General features: G+C 45.8%; 1 protein-coding gene across 3 annotated transcripts; it reads right to left on the bottom strand.

Annotated features, from left to right (window-relative positions):
• Positions 1-1,795: 1,795 nt before the first annotated feature.
• LOC113214189 (endoglucanase) lies at positions 1,796-17,308 on the bottom strand. Of its 3 annotated transcripts, none has more exons than XM_052265521.1 (6): positions 17,160-17,308; positions 14,377-14,423; positions 8,077-8,326; positions 7,788-7,902; positions 3,970-4,092; positions 1,796-2,017 (listed from the first exon to the last, which is right to left on the bottom strand). In XM_052265521.1, the coding sequence occupies exons 1-6, from the start codon at positions 17,176-17,178 to the stop codon at positions 1,861-1,863; spliced, it is 711 nt and encodes a 236-aa protein (XP_052121481.1). In that variant the 5' UTR covers positions 17,179-17,308; the 3' UTR covers positions 1,796-1,860. The 3 variants fall into 3 exon arrangements, with proteins under 3 accessions (XP_052121481.1, XP_026289264.1, XP_052121480.1); XM_026433479.2 differs by lacking the exon at positions 3,970-4,092 and adding an exon at positions 6,702-6,824 and having other exon boundaries at positions 17,160-17,306; XM_052265520.1 differs by lacking the exons at positions 1,796-2,017; positions 3,970-4,092 and adding exons at positions 4,528-4,749; positions 6,702-6,824 and having other exon boundaries at positions 17,160-17,307.
• Between the last annotated feature and the right edge of the window lie 1,448 nt (positions 17,309-18,756).

Here is an 18,756-nt window from a genome sequence, read left to right as displayed (position 1 = left end):
GTTTGAAACGTGCTGGGTGCACGCTGGACTAAGGTGTAATGTAGATAGGTGGTCGCAAGCGGGCGAGAGTGGGGGAAGGCAGATCCTTCGCGCCACTCTGCCGATCGCCGAGGCGGCCGAGGCGGCCGAGGCAGCCGAGGCGGGCATGTAGCCCTCAGAGGGCGAGGAAGCCACCGTCGGGAGGTCCTGCTGGATGGGTTCTAGGTTTTACCTAGAACTTGCTTAACAATTAAAATCAATCATGTTCATGTATCTACTTGTTATCATTCTCCTTACTTGGAAGCAATTCCTACCCCTAGTACAATTTTGGAAGTTTGACGAACTTGATGTGACGAGAAATTTGGTTCAAAGTTTGGCTGAAGTACGGAGTTGGAAATGAATGGAGTGTCGTAGACACTTGTAGTTGCACCATAAGATATTACCTGAGTATAATTTTCATTACACTTTACTGTTTTTAGTGGTCTGAAGTAGACAATTGTATCTTAGATACTTGAGTGACTGAATCACCCGGTACTTACCATGTTCAGCTCCTGGCTCCTCCTCCAGGGACAGGTCGCGGACGACCAGGTAATCATCGACACAGGTGTCACCTCCATACTCCCTGATGGCATCCATGGCGCGCAACGATGCTTAGGCAAGGGACTCAACAGGCAAAGTGCCGTACGAGCGGCGGTGCGGGCTGATGGCGCCGGGTCCAGGTTGACGTATTCACACCTGGTCTATGGGCGGATGCAGGTTGACATGTCGAGACCCACCGCACCCATAACTTGCACGAACGTGTACCCCCATCTTCAATAGGTTAAGTTAGCCCCATCTCTAACGCCCCTCGGAGCAATCCTCGATAGGTTATGTTAGGCGTTGATAAGACCCACCCCTCCGTCAATCCTCGATAGGCTAGGTTAGGCCCCGTCACTGAGGCCCCTTCGCCAATCCTCGATAGGTTAGGTTGTGTTAGGTGTTGATAAGATCTACGTTCGTTAGGTTGAGTTGGGTGTTGATAAGACCCACCCCATCGTTAGGTTAGGTTGGGTTGGGCTCTGGATAGATGGATGTTAAAATGGGGTTGGATGTTAGAATGGGGGATAAAGATGGCGACCCGTTAGAATGGGGGATGCTTACTACTGAGGACCGCTCCAGCGAAAATACTGGTTTTCACTTAGGTGTTACGCCCACCGTAACGTGACGCCGCGTGGTACCGGCGACATGACAAACTTAAAGTATACTTTAGGTATACCTACCCAAGGGTGTCTGTGGACAGTGAGTCCCCATAGCCTCGGCCGCCCGTCCGCGGTGCGGCAGGGGAAAAATCATGTCGGGCGTAAATTGGCGCGAAAAGGACAAAGACTTAAAATCCATTCTTGCGCATAGTTCCCGACATTATAGCGCCCTGCGCGCGACGTCGTTGCAGCCCCCTCGACGTGTATTTTCATTTGAGCTGCGTTCGGGATAGATCGGTGTCGTCACCCCTGAAAATGAAACGCCCTATCGACCAGTGGAGTCATGGGCTTCGCTAACGCTCAGCTAAAGTGTATCCCTAAGTTAGGGGTGACCACCCCTGTGACACTTTCGCCTCTCAGGGGGTAGTTTGTCGTACACATCCGCCTCAGAGAGCAGTAGGGGGTCATGAATGAAGTGCACCTTTAATCAAAAGTTCAACATGGCAGGACTTTCCGCGCAGCTAGATTCGGGTGTATCTGATAATAACAGTAGCCCCTTGTCGATGTCTATAATATTCCGTCACGTTAACGGTAGTGAGAAACTACGAAACTTTGTGCGTAAATGACAAGTCTATAGGTCACACATATGCGTCAATTTATTTACCTAGATGTAGCAGGTGGAGACTACAAAAGTCAGGAAGGTTTAATCATCACTGCGCTTGCAATGAGAAATGCTGGAAAGTATGGAAGGACAGGCGATCCTTTCGAATTTAGCGTGGGGGTTATTGGCGGCCTTGAACCAATCAAAGCGGAAACGACAGCCGTTGACCAGTTTTGAAGGCAGTGCGTCGCACTGATTTCTGGAACGAAAGAAGATCGTCAATCGATATATATTCTGTAAATTTTTTTTGACATCTTTGATCAGAGGGCAGGTAACAAAATCCAAAATTTTCCATTGTTGGTTTTGAATCAGTTTTTAGCCCGCCCTTCTGCTTTTAAAAAAGCATTATTAGCCCGCCCTTCTGCTTTTAAAAAAGCATTAAAGCGGGCTTATGCAACCGCTCTCGTGTCCGTCTGTCCGTCGTCCGTGTGAGGGGGAGGAGATGAGCTAGAGGTCTGCAAATTTCAGGGTATCTTAGGGGTCACTCCTGGACAACGAAACGCCTGGTGCAAATCCTAGCAACCACCCCTAAGGGGGTGAAAGGGGGTAACAAAGAAATAGGGGTTGGTCTAAAAAGTAGAAAAAAAAATATTTTTTTATGGTCTCCTAAGGGGTAATTCGTGAAAGTAGAGCCCTTTGGGCGAAAATTTTGTCCGTTTGACTATCTTGAAACGTTTGGGCGGTAGAGTGCTTTTTTCGACGAAAATACGGCGAAAATGACCACGTTGCACATAAAGACGTACAAGGAGGCGTCCAATCGTAAAATGTCAGAGGAAGTACCCCCCCAAAACAATACATTCTGAATCAGGAACTTCCCTCGCATTAGCCGTATCTTTTACTGTTTCGGCCCTAGAGGTGGATATATTGAAAACAATGGCAAAAAGTCAAGTTATAAGACTCTTTGACAAACAATACACAATCTAAAAACTGCGCGGGTTCATTTTTTTAAAAAAAATTTAAGCAAAGCAGAAGGGTGGGGTGTAGTCACGGTGTTGCCCCGTTACAGTCTTTTGTCATTTCCAAGGAGCAAATCTCCAGGGCCGCAGGCCCCCCGCCGAACGCTTAAGTTTACTTAAATATGAAAAGTAAATTACCGGTCACATTACTTATTTGATTATGCACTTCAGTAAATCGCGAGACTGAAATGGTCGGGCCGAAGGCCCGACCATCGCCGCCGGCAGGCCAAGCAGGCCCGGCCCCTGCCGAACGGAGTTGCCGGCGCAGCGAAGTGGAGCTGGCAACTCCGTTTGGCGGAAGGGCGGGCCTGCTTGTTAATTCTCTTTCCAATGGTGAAGTCAGTTGTCAGCTTACTGAAAAGATTCAGTGAGTTTTACCTATAGATACCCCCTCTCAAATACGCAGTTTTTGCTTCAACTTCAAAATGTTAGCAATTTAATTTATAGATGAAGATTACAGAAGATTGTGGATTATAGACGTGATTATAAGTGATTATAGGGTCCTGTCCTTTTGATTATATGAGTTGTAGACCCGTCGCCCATACCTCTATTAAGGTGGACCAAAAATCTAGGACAAGAAAACCTTGTTTGGAAAAACGTTCTTCAAAATATGTAAATACAATCTGCAGCAAGGTTTATTTTCGCCAATTGGCAACGCTCATAGCCCGAAGCTAGGTCTACAGAACAGGGCATAAAAGACATGTTTCGTCCTCCTGGGACTCCCCTAGGTAGTCTAGTTATCTCTCAGAAGTTTCGGAGTACATCTAGAAAGGCCCAGAAGTCACTAGCTAGTGCGGTGTCGTCTTCAGATCCGACAAATGACTTTTATGGCAGTAACCGCTTATCTGGTCTCTTATACTTTGACATAGTAAGCAAGTGGACGGTCAGGGGAGCGCATCATTTAAACAGCGCGGGTCCGAAAAGACGAACAGTATATAGGCTGCAGCGTCAGCACGCCCGCGACTAGCGCTGGGGTCCATGCGTTGCATAAAGGCCTTGCCCAGACAGACGTGCTTCGGCCTGCGGACTGTTCGGATAGTGAGAACTTGTCCCTTTAAAGTGTTATGCTTTTCCACTCTTTTAACACACCTCTACGTTTGAGCTTTACACTCAGCCGGTATCTTAGGTAGGGTGATAAAACGTCAAAGAACGGATTCTCGATAGCCTACCATAGCAGGGCGAAAGAATATATTACCTGTAGGAAATTCCACCGTACTGATCACCCCACACCGAGTTGGGGTATGCGGGCCACTGCTTGGGACATCCCTGAGTGAAGATACCCTCTCCTCCGGCTGGCATCATAAGGTCGAAGTGGTTGCTGCGCAAATAATAACATTGTAAATGAGAATTTGCAACGCTCTCAGCGCGTCATTTGTGTTTTCGCCGTCCTTTGTCAGTAATTACTGGGGGACAGCAAGCCTCTTACTCCAGTGACCCCAACTGGAAGAAGTGGCGCGGCAGGCTCGGTCTCTACTGGCGATCGTGGGACACTTATTTACCTCATTAAGTCCAACCGAACCTTTTTCGATGTCGATTTAGTAGTTTGTCGTACACATCCGCCTCAGAGAGCAGTAGGGGGTCATGAATGAAGTGCACCTTTAATCAAAAGTTCAACATGGCAGGACTTTCCGCGCAGCTAGATTCGGGTGTATCTGATAATAACAGTAGCCCCTTGTCGATGTCTATAATATTCCGTCACGTTAACGGTAGTGAGAAACTACGAAACTTTGTGCGTAAATGACAAGTCTATAGGTCACACATATGCGTCAATTTATTTACCTAGATGTAGCAGGTGGAGACTACAAAAGTCAGGAAGGTTTAATCATCACTGCGCTTGCAATGAGAAATGCTGGAAAGTATGGAAGGACAGGCGATCCTTTCGAATTTAGCGTGGGGGTTATTGGCGGCCTTGAACCAATCAAAGCGGAAACGACAGCCGTTGACCAGTTTTGAAGGCAGTGCGTCGCACTGATTTCTGGAACGAAAGAAGATCGTCAATCGATATATATTCTGTAAATTTTTTTTGACATCTTTGATCAGAGGGCAGGTAACAAAATCCAAAATTTTCCATTGTTGGTTTTGAATCAGTTTTTAGCCCGCCCTTCTGCTTTTAAAAAAGCATTATTAGCCCGCCCTTCTGCTTTTAAAAAAGCATTAAAGCGGGCTTATGCAACCGCTCTCGTGTCCGTCTGTCCGTCGTCCGTGTGAGGGGGAGGAGATGAGCTAGAGGTCTGCAAATTTCAGGGTATCTTAGGGGTCACTCCTGGACAACGAAACGCCTGGTGCAAATCCTAGCAACCACCCCTAAGGGGGTGAAAGGGGGTAACAAAGAAATAGGGGTTGGTCTAAAAAGTAGAAAAAAAAATATTTTTTTATGGTCTCCTAAGGGGTAATTCGTGAAAGTAGAGCCCTTTGGGCGAAAATTTTGTCCGTTTGACTATCTTGAAACGTTTGGGCGGTAGAGTGCTTTTTTCGACGAAAATACGGCGAAAATGACCACGTTGCACATAAAGACGTACAAGGAGGCGTCCAATCGTAAAATGTCAGAGGAAGTACCCCCCCAAAACAATACATTCTGAATCAGGAACTTCCCTCGCATTAGCCGTATCTTTTACTGTTTCGGCCCTAGAGGTGGATATATTGAAAACAATGGCAAAAAGTCAAGTTATAAGACTCTTTGACAAACAATACACAATCTAAAAACTGCGCGGGTTCATTTTTTTAAAAAAAATTTAAGCAAAGCAGAAGGGTGGGGTGTAGTCACGGTGTTGCCCCGTTACAGTCTTTTGTCATTTCCAAGGAGCAAATCTCCAGGGCCGCAGGCCCCCCGCCGAACGCTTAAGTTTACTTAAATATGAAAAGTAAATTACCGGTCACATTACTTATTTGATTATGCACTTCAGTAAATCGCGAGACTGAAATGGTCGGGCCGAAGGCCCGACCATCGCCGCCGGCAGGCCAAGCAGGCCCGGCCCCTGCCGAACGGAGTTGCCGGCGCAGCGAAGTGGAGCTGGCAACTCCGTTTGGCGGAAGGGCGGGCCTGCTTGTTAATTCTCTTTCCAATGGTGAAGTCAGTTGTCAGCTTACTGAAAAGATTCAGTGAGTTTTACCTATAGATACCCCCTCTCAAATACGCAGTTTTTGCTTCAACTTCAAAATGTTAGCAATTTAATTTATAGATGAAGATTACAGAAGATTGTGGATTATAGACGTGATTATAAGTGATTATAGGGTCCTGTCCTTTTGATTATATGAGTTGTAGACCCGTCGCCCATACCTCTATTAAGGTGGACCAAAAATCTAGGACAAGAAAACCTTGTTTGGAAAAACGTTCTTCAAAATATGTAAATACAATCTGCAGCAAGGTTTATTTTCGCCAATTGGCAACGCTCATAGCCCAAAGCTAGGTCTACAGAACAGGGCATAAAAGACATTTTTCGTCCTCCTGGGACTCCCCTAGGTAGTCTAGTTATCTCTCAGAAGTTTCGGAGTACATCTAGAAAGGCCCAGAAGTCACTAGCTAGTGCGGTGTCGTCTTCAGATCCGACAAATGACTTTTATGGCAGTAACCGCTTATCTGGTCTCTTATACTTTGACATAGTAAGCAAGTGGACGGTCAGGGGAGCGCATCATTTAAACAGCGCGGGTCCGAAAAGACGAACAGTATATAGGCTGCAGCGTCAGCACGCCCGCGACTAGCGCTGGGGTCCATGCGTTGCATAAAGGCCTTGCCCAGACAGACGTGCTTCGGCCTGCGGACTGTTCGGATAGTGAGAACTTGTCCCTTTAAAGTGTTATGCTTTTCCACTCTTTTAACACACCTCTACGTTTGAGCTTTACACTCAGCCGGTATCTTAGGTAGGGTGATAAAACGTCAAAGAACGGATTCTCGATAGCCTACCATAGCAGGGCGAAAGAATATATTACCTGTAGGAAATTCCACCGTACTGATCACCCCACACCGAGTTGGGGTATGCGGGCCACTGCTTGGGACATCCCTGAGTGAAGATACCCTCTCCTCCGGCTGGCATCATAAGGTCGAAGTGGTTGCTGCGCAAATAATAACATTGTAAATGAGAATTTGCAACGCTCTCAGCGCGTCATTTGTGTTTTCGCCGTCCTTTGTCAGTAATTACTGGGGGACAGCAAGCCTCTTACTCCAGTGACCCCAACTGGAAGAAGTGGCGCGGCAGGCTCGGTCTCTACTGGCGATCGTGGGACACTTATTTACCTCATTAAGTCCAACCGAACCTTTTTCGATGTCGATTTAGTCGTTCTATTGGTGTTTTTCGACGATCCCGTTAGGGGTCGGCTTTAGCAGACAAATTTTGCAATATTAGTGCTTGGCGCGCGCGGGGGGAGCGGTGCGTTCTATGATCGTCCTAACTTTCCGCCGCCGGACAACAAGCGCTACTGTGGCCGTCGAGGCCACGACTCTAACGACGCGCACCTCCGGCTGCTAGGTCAGGGGTCTCACACTCGAGCTATCTGCCGAGCCTCGCCTGCATAGGCCCCACGCATGACAAGCTCTTCGGCAAAAAGGTGCTTTAATGAGTGAGACAAAGACAAACACACACGCTATGCCAGAGAGCGCCGGGCGTGTGTCCAGCGACAGACGACGATGGCTGGGTGCAGCTCAGCTGCAAACAACCCGAGCGCGGCTTTCGGGGACCTCGGATCCACCTTAACGCAAGAGGTGCGCGCCTCTCGACGAGCCGCACTGGGCTCGGGAACCGCGACCCGTACAAAAATAAAGAGATCTAGCAGGTTGTCTCCACGGGAGATAGCGTGGGGCGACGGTGCGACCTCTTTTTGGAGACGTTTTCAAGACAGTGAATAGCCGATCTTAGACAACACGGAGACGACCTCGAGCCGTGAGCCGTGGCGTTTTGGCTCCAGTTGTGTTTTAGTCAGGTCTCGTTTACGATCCCGTTTAGAGACGGCACAGAGCCACACACGACACAGAGAAATCTAGGAATATATTTTACGAGAATTGAATGTGTCAGAACTTACTTTCCGAGGTCGCTGCCAGTGTTGGTAACTTGAACAATTAGACTCTTGCCTGCGAGTGCGGTGTCGGAGAAAGTAAGTTTGTAGCAGGCGCAGCATAGGCTACTCGTGGGCAAACCTGCGGAAATATTCAGAAAAAGCGTCAGCATAAGGCTCGGTAGGATTTCGTTCATTGACCCCACCACCTGATTAACTAAGAGAAGAGTGTCTTTTTTCTGGCATGTACACACAAAAATCTGAACTCTTTGATAGAACCAGGAGGACAAAAGAATAGCTAAAGGAGGGAGCTCACCGTTTACGTTAGCAGCCGCAAAGGCGTAGGCTTGCCCGCCCTTTACGAAAGGACGCTGATTGTTGCACACGAAGGAGGAGCCTCCATTGCAGCCGCTCTGAGTGTTCTCGTCTAGGGTGCGCCTCCCACCGGCAGCGCAGGTCCGCACGGGGTTGTTAACTGCCCCGGCATTGGAGCGCCACGCACAGGTCGGTTTGCAGCAGTCCCAGTAGCGAGTCGTCTTGGCGATACCCGAGCTACTTGTGTAACACTGAATGTCAGAGTTAAGGGACACTATTACAAGCTGTTCTCTTTCAGTACTGAGGCCAGAACATTGGATAGAATCGGATGAAATGGTATCCTGTGGGCGTTTCGTTCTAGGAACACTCAACTTGAAACAGCTAATACAGTACGAACGCGTTGTTGGCGAGACTTTAATTCATAAAATTGCCAATAGCTTTTCTTAGCATTTTCACAGTGTAGTTGCGCAAGCTGCGCGGGTACTACCCTTTTTGCGTCGACTTTCGCATGCACACACTTAAAAGCTTGCGGAACTGTTGTTTGCATTGCAAAGACTTTTGAAGCGTTGTAAAATGCTTCAGATTACGAACTAAATCCTCCGCAGTGCAAACTAATTCTTTGCACCTGACGGAGAAAATTGTTCGTCACGCTGCAAAGAATTAGCTCATATAATTGCAAACAATTTCTTCGCAACTTACGAAGGGAATAGTTTGCAAATGAAAAGGTCCCTGCAATATGCTTCAAAATTCTTTGCAAGAATTTGCAGTGCATGGGGGTGATTGGAAGAATTTGCTGTAGTCTTTCGTCTTACAGGAGTGACCGAGGGGACATCCAAAAATTTTCTGACCTCTAGCTTAAATCCTTCTACACTCTAAATCTTAAAGGACCCTTTTAAATGACGTAATTTCCTTTACTGGATGCATATTACGATAAATCAACTCGTCGTAGATTTGTTGTCTTTTAAGGGTAATCTTGTCTTAAAAACGACACTTTTAACGCCAAAAGCAAAAAACAAAAAAATTAAAAAAAATACAAAATTATCAGTCAAATCTCTAACCAAGGGGCCCAAAAACGTCGGTCAAAACGGACTCATAGGAGGAGACGTGCGCGTGTTTGGTCCGTAGCTATTGAGCTCGTGACTGACTTGCACTGCAAAATGTTGACGCACTTAATGCTTTGCAACATGTTACGAACAATTTTAATTCTTTGTCTCGCAATCCAATTCTTTGTAAGGAGCCCTAGTAACACCCTATGAACACAAAACTGCCACACATAGTGTTATTTTACTCAAGGACGACCTTTAGGCGTCAGAAGATCCTAAATGTTGTTTATCGTTTGTCTGCCATACTTTTACCGTATGTATGTCGTTACCAAACGACAAATTACAAATGACAAATACAAATGGCCATCAGTTTGTGCATTAAAGCGATGCAAATTCGTCTCTAGCAAGCCTGCAAGTCGACGCGTCCTAACAACAATGTTCTATCTGCAGCGTGCGGAATACACAATGTTCTATCTGCAGCGTGCGGAATACACAATGTTCTATCTGCAGAGTGCTGAATACACAATGTTCTATCTGCAAAACGCGGGTTTCGGGACACCTCAAAACAAATGCTTATTACTCCGTAACTGCTCGTTCTACTTCACTTTTGGCAGTCAATAATTTAACATTGGACCTTTACAATTCTTTCCGTTTGCGCAGATTGGCCCTTATGTTTTCCAGTTACTTGCAAACCACACAAAGGTGAAGGGCTGCGCTCAACCCCGCACAGTGGGAGATTTGGCCTCGAAATTGCGACAAAAGTCAAAAATCTAATCTTTAGAATCTACGGATTTTTCTGTTTGATATCGGTAGATGACACCTAAAGTCACCATTTTCCTTCACTTTCACTTCACTTCGATCGCTTGTGTTTCGGCTAGGATGTGTTTAAACCGACCCTTGCGCTTGCCTCCGCCCCACTCGCTCCGTCAGTCGCTTTGGTAAAATGCTTCGAAATTGAGAAAAAGACGGTCTATAAGGACTGGAAGTGACATTTCTTGGTATTTAAAAGATGGGCATCATTTTAAGTCTTATTATTCATGTCAAAGACTTGAGAATAGGAATAAATCATAATTCAAAAGTTCAGATTTGGAGGTAAGGTGTTATCGTATTTTTTCATATTGAGTTATAAATTTAAGTTCCGCCGAGTTCCACTCTAACTCTTGCATTAAACGGTAGCTACGACACTAATAAACGTGTCCCGCTTGACAACAGGTGCCACAAGCTGCCACCTTGGCGATGCTGAGCATTTGAAAATGGCTTTTTTGGTTGGAAGTGCCCGGCTGGCTCTGCCAAAAAAGTGCCACAACATGTAATACGTTTGTGTTTGAACACGTGAGGGTACTTTTACTTGTGGCTGTACCGCGTTCATAAAAAAACAGAACTGAAAACGTGGCAATTATAGTAACGTTTCAGGGGTAGGGTGGGTAGGGTGGACCAATTTTGCACTTTTCTCTAAATTGGCAGGTTTTTGACGGTTTTTGATGACTACCCTAGAAAATTCCGTAATTCCGAATTTTATGCCGATCATGGAAAGATTAGACTTTTGTCGCGATTTTGAACCTAAATCTCCCACTGTGCCCCGTTTTGCAGATAGAACATTGTGTATTCAGCACGCTGCAGATAGAACATCGTGTATTCAGCACTTTGCAGATAGAACATTGTGTATTCCGCACGCTGCAGATGGAACATTGTTGTAAGGATGCGTCGAAGTAGCTAGGTAGGATGCATCTGGTCAAGATGTGCTTAAAATGCACATTTCTATGGTCAGTAGTCCCTTAAACTAGCTCTAAGTACGCCAGACCAAGTCTCGCGTAACAGGCTTCGCGATATCTCACGAAACACTGTTACGCTGCGACGCGCCTGGCGCACATATAGCTAGGCCTGCGGCGCTGACACCCTGGACGAGCAAATGGGAGGGGGAGGGTATAGGGGAACAGGGCCTTCCGGGCCCAAAATTTCACATACTAAAACCATTTGTAGGGGTCTTATTTCTCTAAAATTATGGCTAAAAAACTTCTGCTGTTCGGTTACGGTTTTCATTAAAAGTTCGAATTTTGACAGATTGTTATATAAAAATCAACGTTTTAGTGATACTAGATAATCTAGGGACGCTTAAGCCCAAAAGAGGGTGTGGTTCGCCCCTAATGTGTGGTTTAAGTATTGTTCCCTTTTCAGTTCTGTGCCATGAAGCCTTTTTTACGATTTATTAGACCATTTTTTCTTTTTCACCTTGTTTTCGCCAAGACATGAGCCATAGCGCCAAAACGGACGAAATTTTAGCCCAAAAGGTTCTACTTTCACGAGTAACCTCTTAGGAGCCTATAACAAAATATTTGAAAAAAATAAATATTTTGCAACCTTTTGTTTTTGATTCTTTTAAAAGTCAATTTTTGAGCTAGAGTGCTCATCTTCGAACTCGATCTGTCTTTTTATGATACAAAACGACCCTGAAAATCCCAGATCGCTCTCTCAGTTCATTCTCGAGTTATCGTGCGGACAGACAGACAAACAAACAGACAGACAAACAAACAGACAAACAGAATGAAACTTTTCTGGTCTGTGGAGTAATGGGCTTCGCTAATCGCTCAGCCAATAAACAGACACAGAAATGGCGATATCGTGGACATCATACTCCTCTCGAAGACACTTGCTCAGGAGAAGCATATCCACTTGACACGCGTTGTGAAGTTCATTCCGTAGTGCTCGACAAACACCGACAAGAGGTAACCCATTCAAATATTTGCCTACCATGACAACACATTTAACAACATCTACATTATTTAACCCCATTTCTGTGTTGTTTGTCGAGGTTCGAGCGTCGTCTGCTGCAGCCGACTCAACTTGCGATTGTTTATTTATGCATAAAATGTTATTGAGCTGCTAGAAGGCACAGCACAGCAGAAGCAGCAGACGAGTTTAGTTATCGTCACTCTCTAATTGTGAAGGAAGGAGGGTGGGGTAGATGGGTACATTGGGACAGTAGCAATCTCACATATTTCTAACAGTATTTACGTGCTGAAAAAAATTGACACGTAGCCAATGTTAGCATATTTCATGATGGTATCAGTGTTGAGAAGATTGCACACCATGTCTGATGTACTAGTACGGGGAGTAAGCCCCGAAAAACGACCAAACCTTGCATTTTACAGTAGAGCAAAACCGTTTTGGGGGTATGTAGTAGACACCCATAGGTCACTTTTAAGATGTGGTGCCCACCTCTACACCGCGACTGGACCGCTCTACGGGGGTTGCATACCTAGCAGGGGCAAAACGTTAAAACTACGAAAAATAAGACGCTTTATGGCCAATTTTGGGCTCAATCGTTCCAGATATGAGAAATATAACGAAATATAACGGCCTGGACACTCACTGAGCGGGTTGCCTACCTGTAGGGCGATAAAATATCGCAAAATCTTTAAATTACTTTCAAACTTCTTTGGCGGCTCATACGCGTGTTTATGTGTGTGTGTGCGTATCAGAGGGTGGGTTAGAGTGTGTCAGAGTGTGTGGAGCCGTGTGTATGTGTTGGAAAATGGGTGGGTGGTGGGAGAGGGGGGACAACTCGCTCGTAATCGTACGCATGCAAACGCCTATATGCGCGTCGTGAGTAGTGCTTTTAAGAGAAATGGTTTCGCTGTAGAGCAAAACAGTTTTGGTGGTATGTAGAGGACACTTAAAGGTTTCTTTTAAGATGTGGTGCCCACCTCTACCCCGCGACTAGAACGATCTACGCGGGTTGCATACCCAGGGGGGGCAAAACGCTATAACCACGTAAAATAAGTCTTTTTATGGCGATATTGGGCTCAATCGTTTAATAAATGGAAAATATCACGCAGTATAACGATCTGGCACACATCGAGGGGGTTGCCTGCCTCTCAGGCGTTAAAATATCACAAAAACGCGGTTTAACGGGTTTGCTCTACTGTAAAATGCAAGGTTGAGTGGCTTACTCCCCGTACTATACAGAAAATATCATCAAACGACGATAAGCTCAAAAATCTGTTAAAAGTAAGGTACCTTCTTATTTTATTTTGCTATTTTCAACGCGAACTGAAATGAGATAGCAAATCGCGCAAGTGGCTGGTCAGTAGGTAGTTCCTTACGACGCATTTTGCAAGTAAGGATTTTGAGTTGAATATCGTATAGGGGCCCGTAGACTTATTTTCCTCTGTGAAATCTTGTTGATGGAATTATGTTTCTTTGTGAAGCTACACCTGGACTTCCTTTGTCAAATCTTCGCGGTGGACTTAGGTTCCTGTGTCAGACTATGTCTGGACTTATGTTCCTTTGTCAAATACCACCGACGGACTTACATTCCTTTGTCAGATCATCCATGGACTTAAGTTCCTCTGTCAGATCCACAGGGGGGTATCAATAGACGTAAGTAAGTAACTCTAAAAGCTGTTCTATCTGAGATAGAGCTGCGTTGGACAAGTCGAATAACTAATTTTCAAATTACTAAAGTAAAAGTTACAAGTCGCTCGTCCCTAACTCGAAGCACGCACGGCGCAGCAGCACCTCAGCACCTCTAGAGAAACCAAGTATCTTTGAGAGACGCTTGAGATACCAAGTATCATTGCGCGACTCTAGTGAAACCACGTATCTATCAATCAATCAATAAGTACACCCATTTTTTCTAAGAATGGAGCCTAGGTAAGGCATTTTTGGCGATTTTAAAGGAACTATTTGAGGAAAAATTTCTCTATGAAATTGTAAAGGTTTCCAAATTCATCTAGAAATGAGGATACGTGGTTTCACTAGAGTCGCGCAACGATACTTGGTTTCTCGAGCGTCACGCAAAGTTACTTGGTTTCTCTAGAGGCACTGCGCCATGCGTGCTTTGAGTAAGGGACGAGCGAAGTTATAACTTTATCTCTTAAAAGGCAATTAAATAACAAGTTGCGGAACCCTTGCGTCGCCCCCATGCAAGAAAGGCCGTTCTACGATGGTCGCCCAGAGAATGTTCAATCTACAAGCGTCGTTTGGAGACTGATCGATCTGCATTAGCCCGCCTGGAGAGCACGCGAAGCAACATTTTTACTGTTTTGAGATATTGATGCCATTTTACTTATCTCGCTAAGTTCCATAAAATGGCACCAATATCTCAAAACAGTCAAAAATGTTGCTTCGGACGTTCTCCAGCCGGTCTAATGAAGATCGAACAGTCTCCAAACGACGCTTGTAGATCGGGCATTCTCTGGGCGACCGTCGTAGAACGGACCTTCTTGCCTGGGGGCGACGCTTGGAGGCAGACTTACCTCTGCGGACCAGAAGACACAGGTGAACAAAAACAGGACTCCGATACCTGAAATAAAAAAAAATGTGCATAGTTAAAAAAGGCTCGTGTCTGGGGACTCGGTGGATCGCTGGCAATACAGATCACAAGTGGTACGGGTCATAAGTGCTACAGCTCACGACCGCTATGGGATGCAAGCGCAGGGGGTCACAAGCGCTACAGCTCGCAACCGCTACGGCGGGAATCCGAGTCGGCGAAAATCGACTGTAGACAGAGCCGCGAACAAGATCAAGCCATCGATCTCATCGTGAGACTCGTTCTGATTCATGATGTGCTGTTCATGATGGTACTTCCTCTGATTTTTTTTTATATGAGGCTTTTTTTGTACGTCTTCAAGTAAAGCGTGGACATTCGGCGTATTTACGTCCAAAAAGTACCTCCAGCGCCCAGACGGTGAGCAATATGGGCCAGTGATTCGGACTAAGGGCGCCTAAAGGCTTCTACTTTAACGAGTTACCCCATAGGAAACTTTTTGACTTTTTACCTTTTCTTTGACACCCCCTCTCAGCCCCTTAGAAAAGGACCCTCAAACTCACAGCGCCGCCGAGCCACAGGCGAGGTATGCAACACACCTTACACGCTTCCGAGCATTCGTGTGCGTCCCGGATCTAAAGCCCCGTCTTGGTCTCTTTGACGCGAAATCCATCAACTGCTTGAATGCATGTCAGCCGCCTGCGGCCACCCGCCGCCGCACGAGTAAGTAGTTCGTCACCGCTACCTAGCACGCTACATAGCTTTGGATACGGCCGGCGTATTGGCAACAAGCAGGCCCGCCCTTCCGACAAACGAAGTTGCCAGCTCCGCTTTGCTCCGCCGCCAACTCCGTTCGGAAGGGGCAGAGCATGCTTGGCCTACCGGCGTCGATGGTCGGGCCTGCGCTGCGGCCACGCGATTTGCTGAAGAACATAATCGACTGATGTAGCGGGCCTTCGGCCCCCTTAAACCCGTCATCTTTGAGTTTGCCCCAAAGACTCGAGAAAGGGATGTAACGGTGAAGCACCGCGACTACAACCCACCCTTCTGATTAGAAAACGTTTTTTGGGGCAAGGGGGAGAGTTTCCTTTCTATTTTGCGGTTTTTAGGCCTGTTTCTACATCTTATTGTTCACTATGGCAATTTTTAGCTTATTTTCGTCTAAAAAGACCCTCTAGCGCGTAAACGGTCAGAGATAGAGCAAAACGGACGAAATTTTCGCCCAAAGGGCTCTACTTTGACGAGTTACCCCTGAGGAGACCATCCAATATTTTCGAAAATTAATAAATTTATTTTTTGGCCACTTTTGTGAGAGAAACTCCCTCTAGCGCCCAAACGGTGAGAGATAGAGCAAAACGGACGAAATTTTCGCCCATACACTTTACTTTCTGAAGTTACCCCTTAGGAGATCATCCCTATAAAATAAAAGATTTTTCAACTTTTTGGGCCTTTCCTGTTTTCTTCGATACCCCCTTTCAGCCCCTTAGGGGTGGCTGGCAGGATTTGCCGTAGGCGTTTTGTTTTGTGGGAGTGACCCTTGAGATCCCCTGAAAATTTGAAGTCTGTAGCACATCTCCTTCTTGTGGAACAGACAGAAAGACACACATACAGACAGGAGGTCGTTTGCATAATCCCGCTAGATAGCTTTTTCAAAGCAGAAGGGCGGGCTAAAAACAATACGTTTGATTTTACCAATTTTGGCTGCCGCGCGGCCCGCGACGGTGGGCCCCTGGAGACGCCTGGCCACACGGAAGAAAATAAAAATCGGTTCCGTGCTTATCGATTTAGCATGCAAATTTGGCACCCCTGCCAAAAAATTAGCTATAGGATAAAATATTTAGCTGTACTGCTAAATAGTATTGGCGACACAGCTAGTTCATTGCTTCAGTTTGCTGTACAACTAAAAGTTTAGCACTAAAGCTAAAAAAAAATAGCTGGGCCTATGCTGACCAATTTTTTGCAATAGTGCTAAAAAAAAATAGTTAGGGTGCCATATTATTTTTTTTGCGTGCAGTCGTGAGCTCGGATTCACCATGTCGGATGTGTAGTAGGACCCATATGGTCACAATTTAAACCCGAGACCTCTCCTCTGACCCCACCGTGTCAGCACTGCAGAGCCAACAAGATAGCGGGTCGTCGCGCGCCAATTTCGAGCCCGCTTATAAAATCGCGATGCGCGTCGGGTAAACTTTATCGCACAGAGCTCAAACTTTGCACCGGGTCTCTATTAGGTCCAATCTTTCATTTGAGGTGCCGCCCTCTAAAATCGCCGACTTCGAACACCAAATTGGAATGGCCTACTAACCGTGCCCCCGACGTCACTCGCCGTTTGCAGCAAATAATGCCGACGTAGCCCTAACTTTTTATTGCATGAAAACCGAGAAAAACTGAGAACTAGGAGACATGGAACAAGGTAGAATCAAAACTGAAGAATTGAATAAGGAAAAATACAAAACGTAACCATTTCGATTTTGAGTGTCATTTCTTATTTTTGGTTTTTTTCACATATTTCAGTGCCCCCTCCCCCATTTCCCCCTCCCAAAATAAATTATCTACTCGGTTGTCTACAAGATATTTTGAAAGTAACGGAAAGGTTGTTTTATCACTATTCTGGCTTCAGAAACCGACTAGAGTATGGAAAGTTGTCGTTTATTCACAAACCCAAAAATTTGATTTGTTTAGAGAGGCACCTTTTTACAAAATATCTACCTAGTTTTCATCCACTACCTATAACCAACGTTGGATGGTTCACATTATGCAAGCAGAACTCACCTGAGAATTTGACAGCCATGGTGACAGACAACGCTGCAAGCCTTTCAATGTTTGACTTTTATACTGCGACAACAGATGTGAAACAGCTGCGAACTAACTGCCCATTATCAAGTACCGTGACAAAAAGTGACGTACCTCGCTCAACCTCGCTACTCGACCAGCTAATCTCTAGACAGCTGCTCACGACCTGCGCATTAACCTGGGTAATGGAGCTACGCGTTGTTATCTGTGACGTCACTGTTTGTATCGCTGCACTGGACCAACCGCTAGGAACGGAGAAAGGCAACTCATTGGTTTAGGTAGCAATTAGCTTCTTACCTAAACGTTGAACGTAATATTTACAGATAAATAGAAGGAAGACTTTATAAGAGGACAGGGGCAGCCACACAGAGTACCTACCTACATCCTGTTCGAGGGGGCAATAACTCCCTTGGTTAAAATCACGAATTTCTCAGAGATGATGGGCATATGTTAAGGGATTTAGAGACAACCTGTCTTGCACTAACAAAGTTAGAGCATAAGAAACAAAAAATAATTAACTAACATGAGTATAGATTAATCATAAGAAGACTCATTCTGTGGACGCACCTATTACTTTGGCAGATCTTTAGTGTTTGGCTCAGATTTGCTGGTGGCGCAAAGATCAGATCTTGGATTTATTTTGAATGGCTTCACCATTGTTGGATGCATCTTCAGTGTTGGCTGGTTCACCGTTGTCGAGCAAATCTAAAGCTGATATCTTGCAACGAATCTTTCAACTCTTTCACTTCCTGATTCTTGTTGTAATTTTCAATCCATTCCTCGCCTGAGCGAAAAAGTAAAAATATTAGAAATCTAACATTGAGTACTGTACAAAACAGTTACAAGTTAACTTACTGGCTTCCGTCAAGTCGATCCTGTAACTGCTGTCGTTCATGATCTCTCTAAACACAAGAAAGATAATTTTGCCGTTCACGACATCTGACTTGATGGTCTTCAGGTCATCATTGCTGAAGTTGGCGAGGTATTTCTTACGCAATTGTACCCGCAATCTGTTCCCCAGCGGGGAAAGTTGCCCGTCGTCCTTCGCCGTATTGTGGGTGTGATGTTGCGTTGAAAGTCTCCACCTTATACGGCTTGTTCTTCTTGAGTTGACGTATTTGTGTGTAACAGATCCATTCCCTGTGGGCGCTTTTCATCTTCTTGTACGGCCTCTGAAACACAGTTACAGACATTTCAAATAGATGTATACAAATGGCGAAAGGCAAATCAGTGTGGGAGGGAAGGGTATGGATATACGAGAGCACTTATGGACAGGCAGAAGTTGAGCACATGTATGACGTGTTGGTTGAGAACCATGTCAAAAAACCATATACAATAACAAGCTGGGCCCGCTCTTCCGCCAAACCAAGTTGCCAGCTCCGCTTCGCTCCACCGGCAACTCGGTTCGGCAGGGAGCGGGCCCAGCTTGGCCTGCCGGCGGCGTTTGGGACGGGCCTTCGGCCTTTCTGATTTTTCATGGTGTAATAAAGCTTCCATCGGAAAACGGGCCTTCGGCCCGTTTGAATGACAGCTCGCTCTGAACCATCTTTTTGCCAGGTACCTTTGCTGTCTACTT

Source organism: Frankliniella occidentalis, unplaced genomic scaffold, assembly GCF_000697945.3.
Source record: "Frankliniella occidentalis isolate FOCC.00 unplaced genomic scaffold, Focc_3.1 Scaffold27, whole genome shotgun sequence".
NCBI classification, from domain to species: domain Eukaryota; kingdom Metazoa; phylum Arthropoda; class Insecta; order Thysanoptera; family Thripidae; genus Frankliniella; species Frankliniella occidentalis.
Note: the sequence above shows the minus strand (reverse complement) of the source record. Positions and strands in the feature narration are given on the sequence as shown.

Bases quoted from the DNA above. Each gene is read 5' to 3' on its own strand.
- LOC113214189 (XM_052265521.1), bottom strand. The intron at 7,903-8,076 runs GTGAGCTCCCTC...ATATTTCCGCAG, and splicing joins TGCGGCTGCTAACGTAAACG to GTTTGCCCACGAGTAGCCTA. The intron at 2,018-3,969 runs GTAATATATTCT...CTTTCGTTCCAG, and splicing joins TACGGTGGAATTTCCTACAG to AAATCAGTGCGACGCACTGC.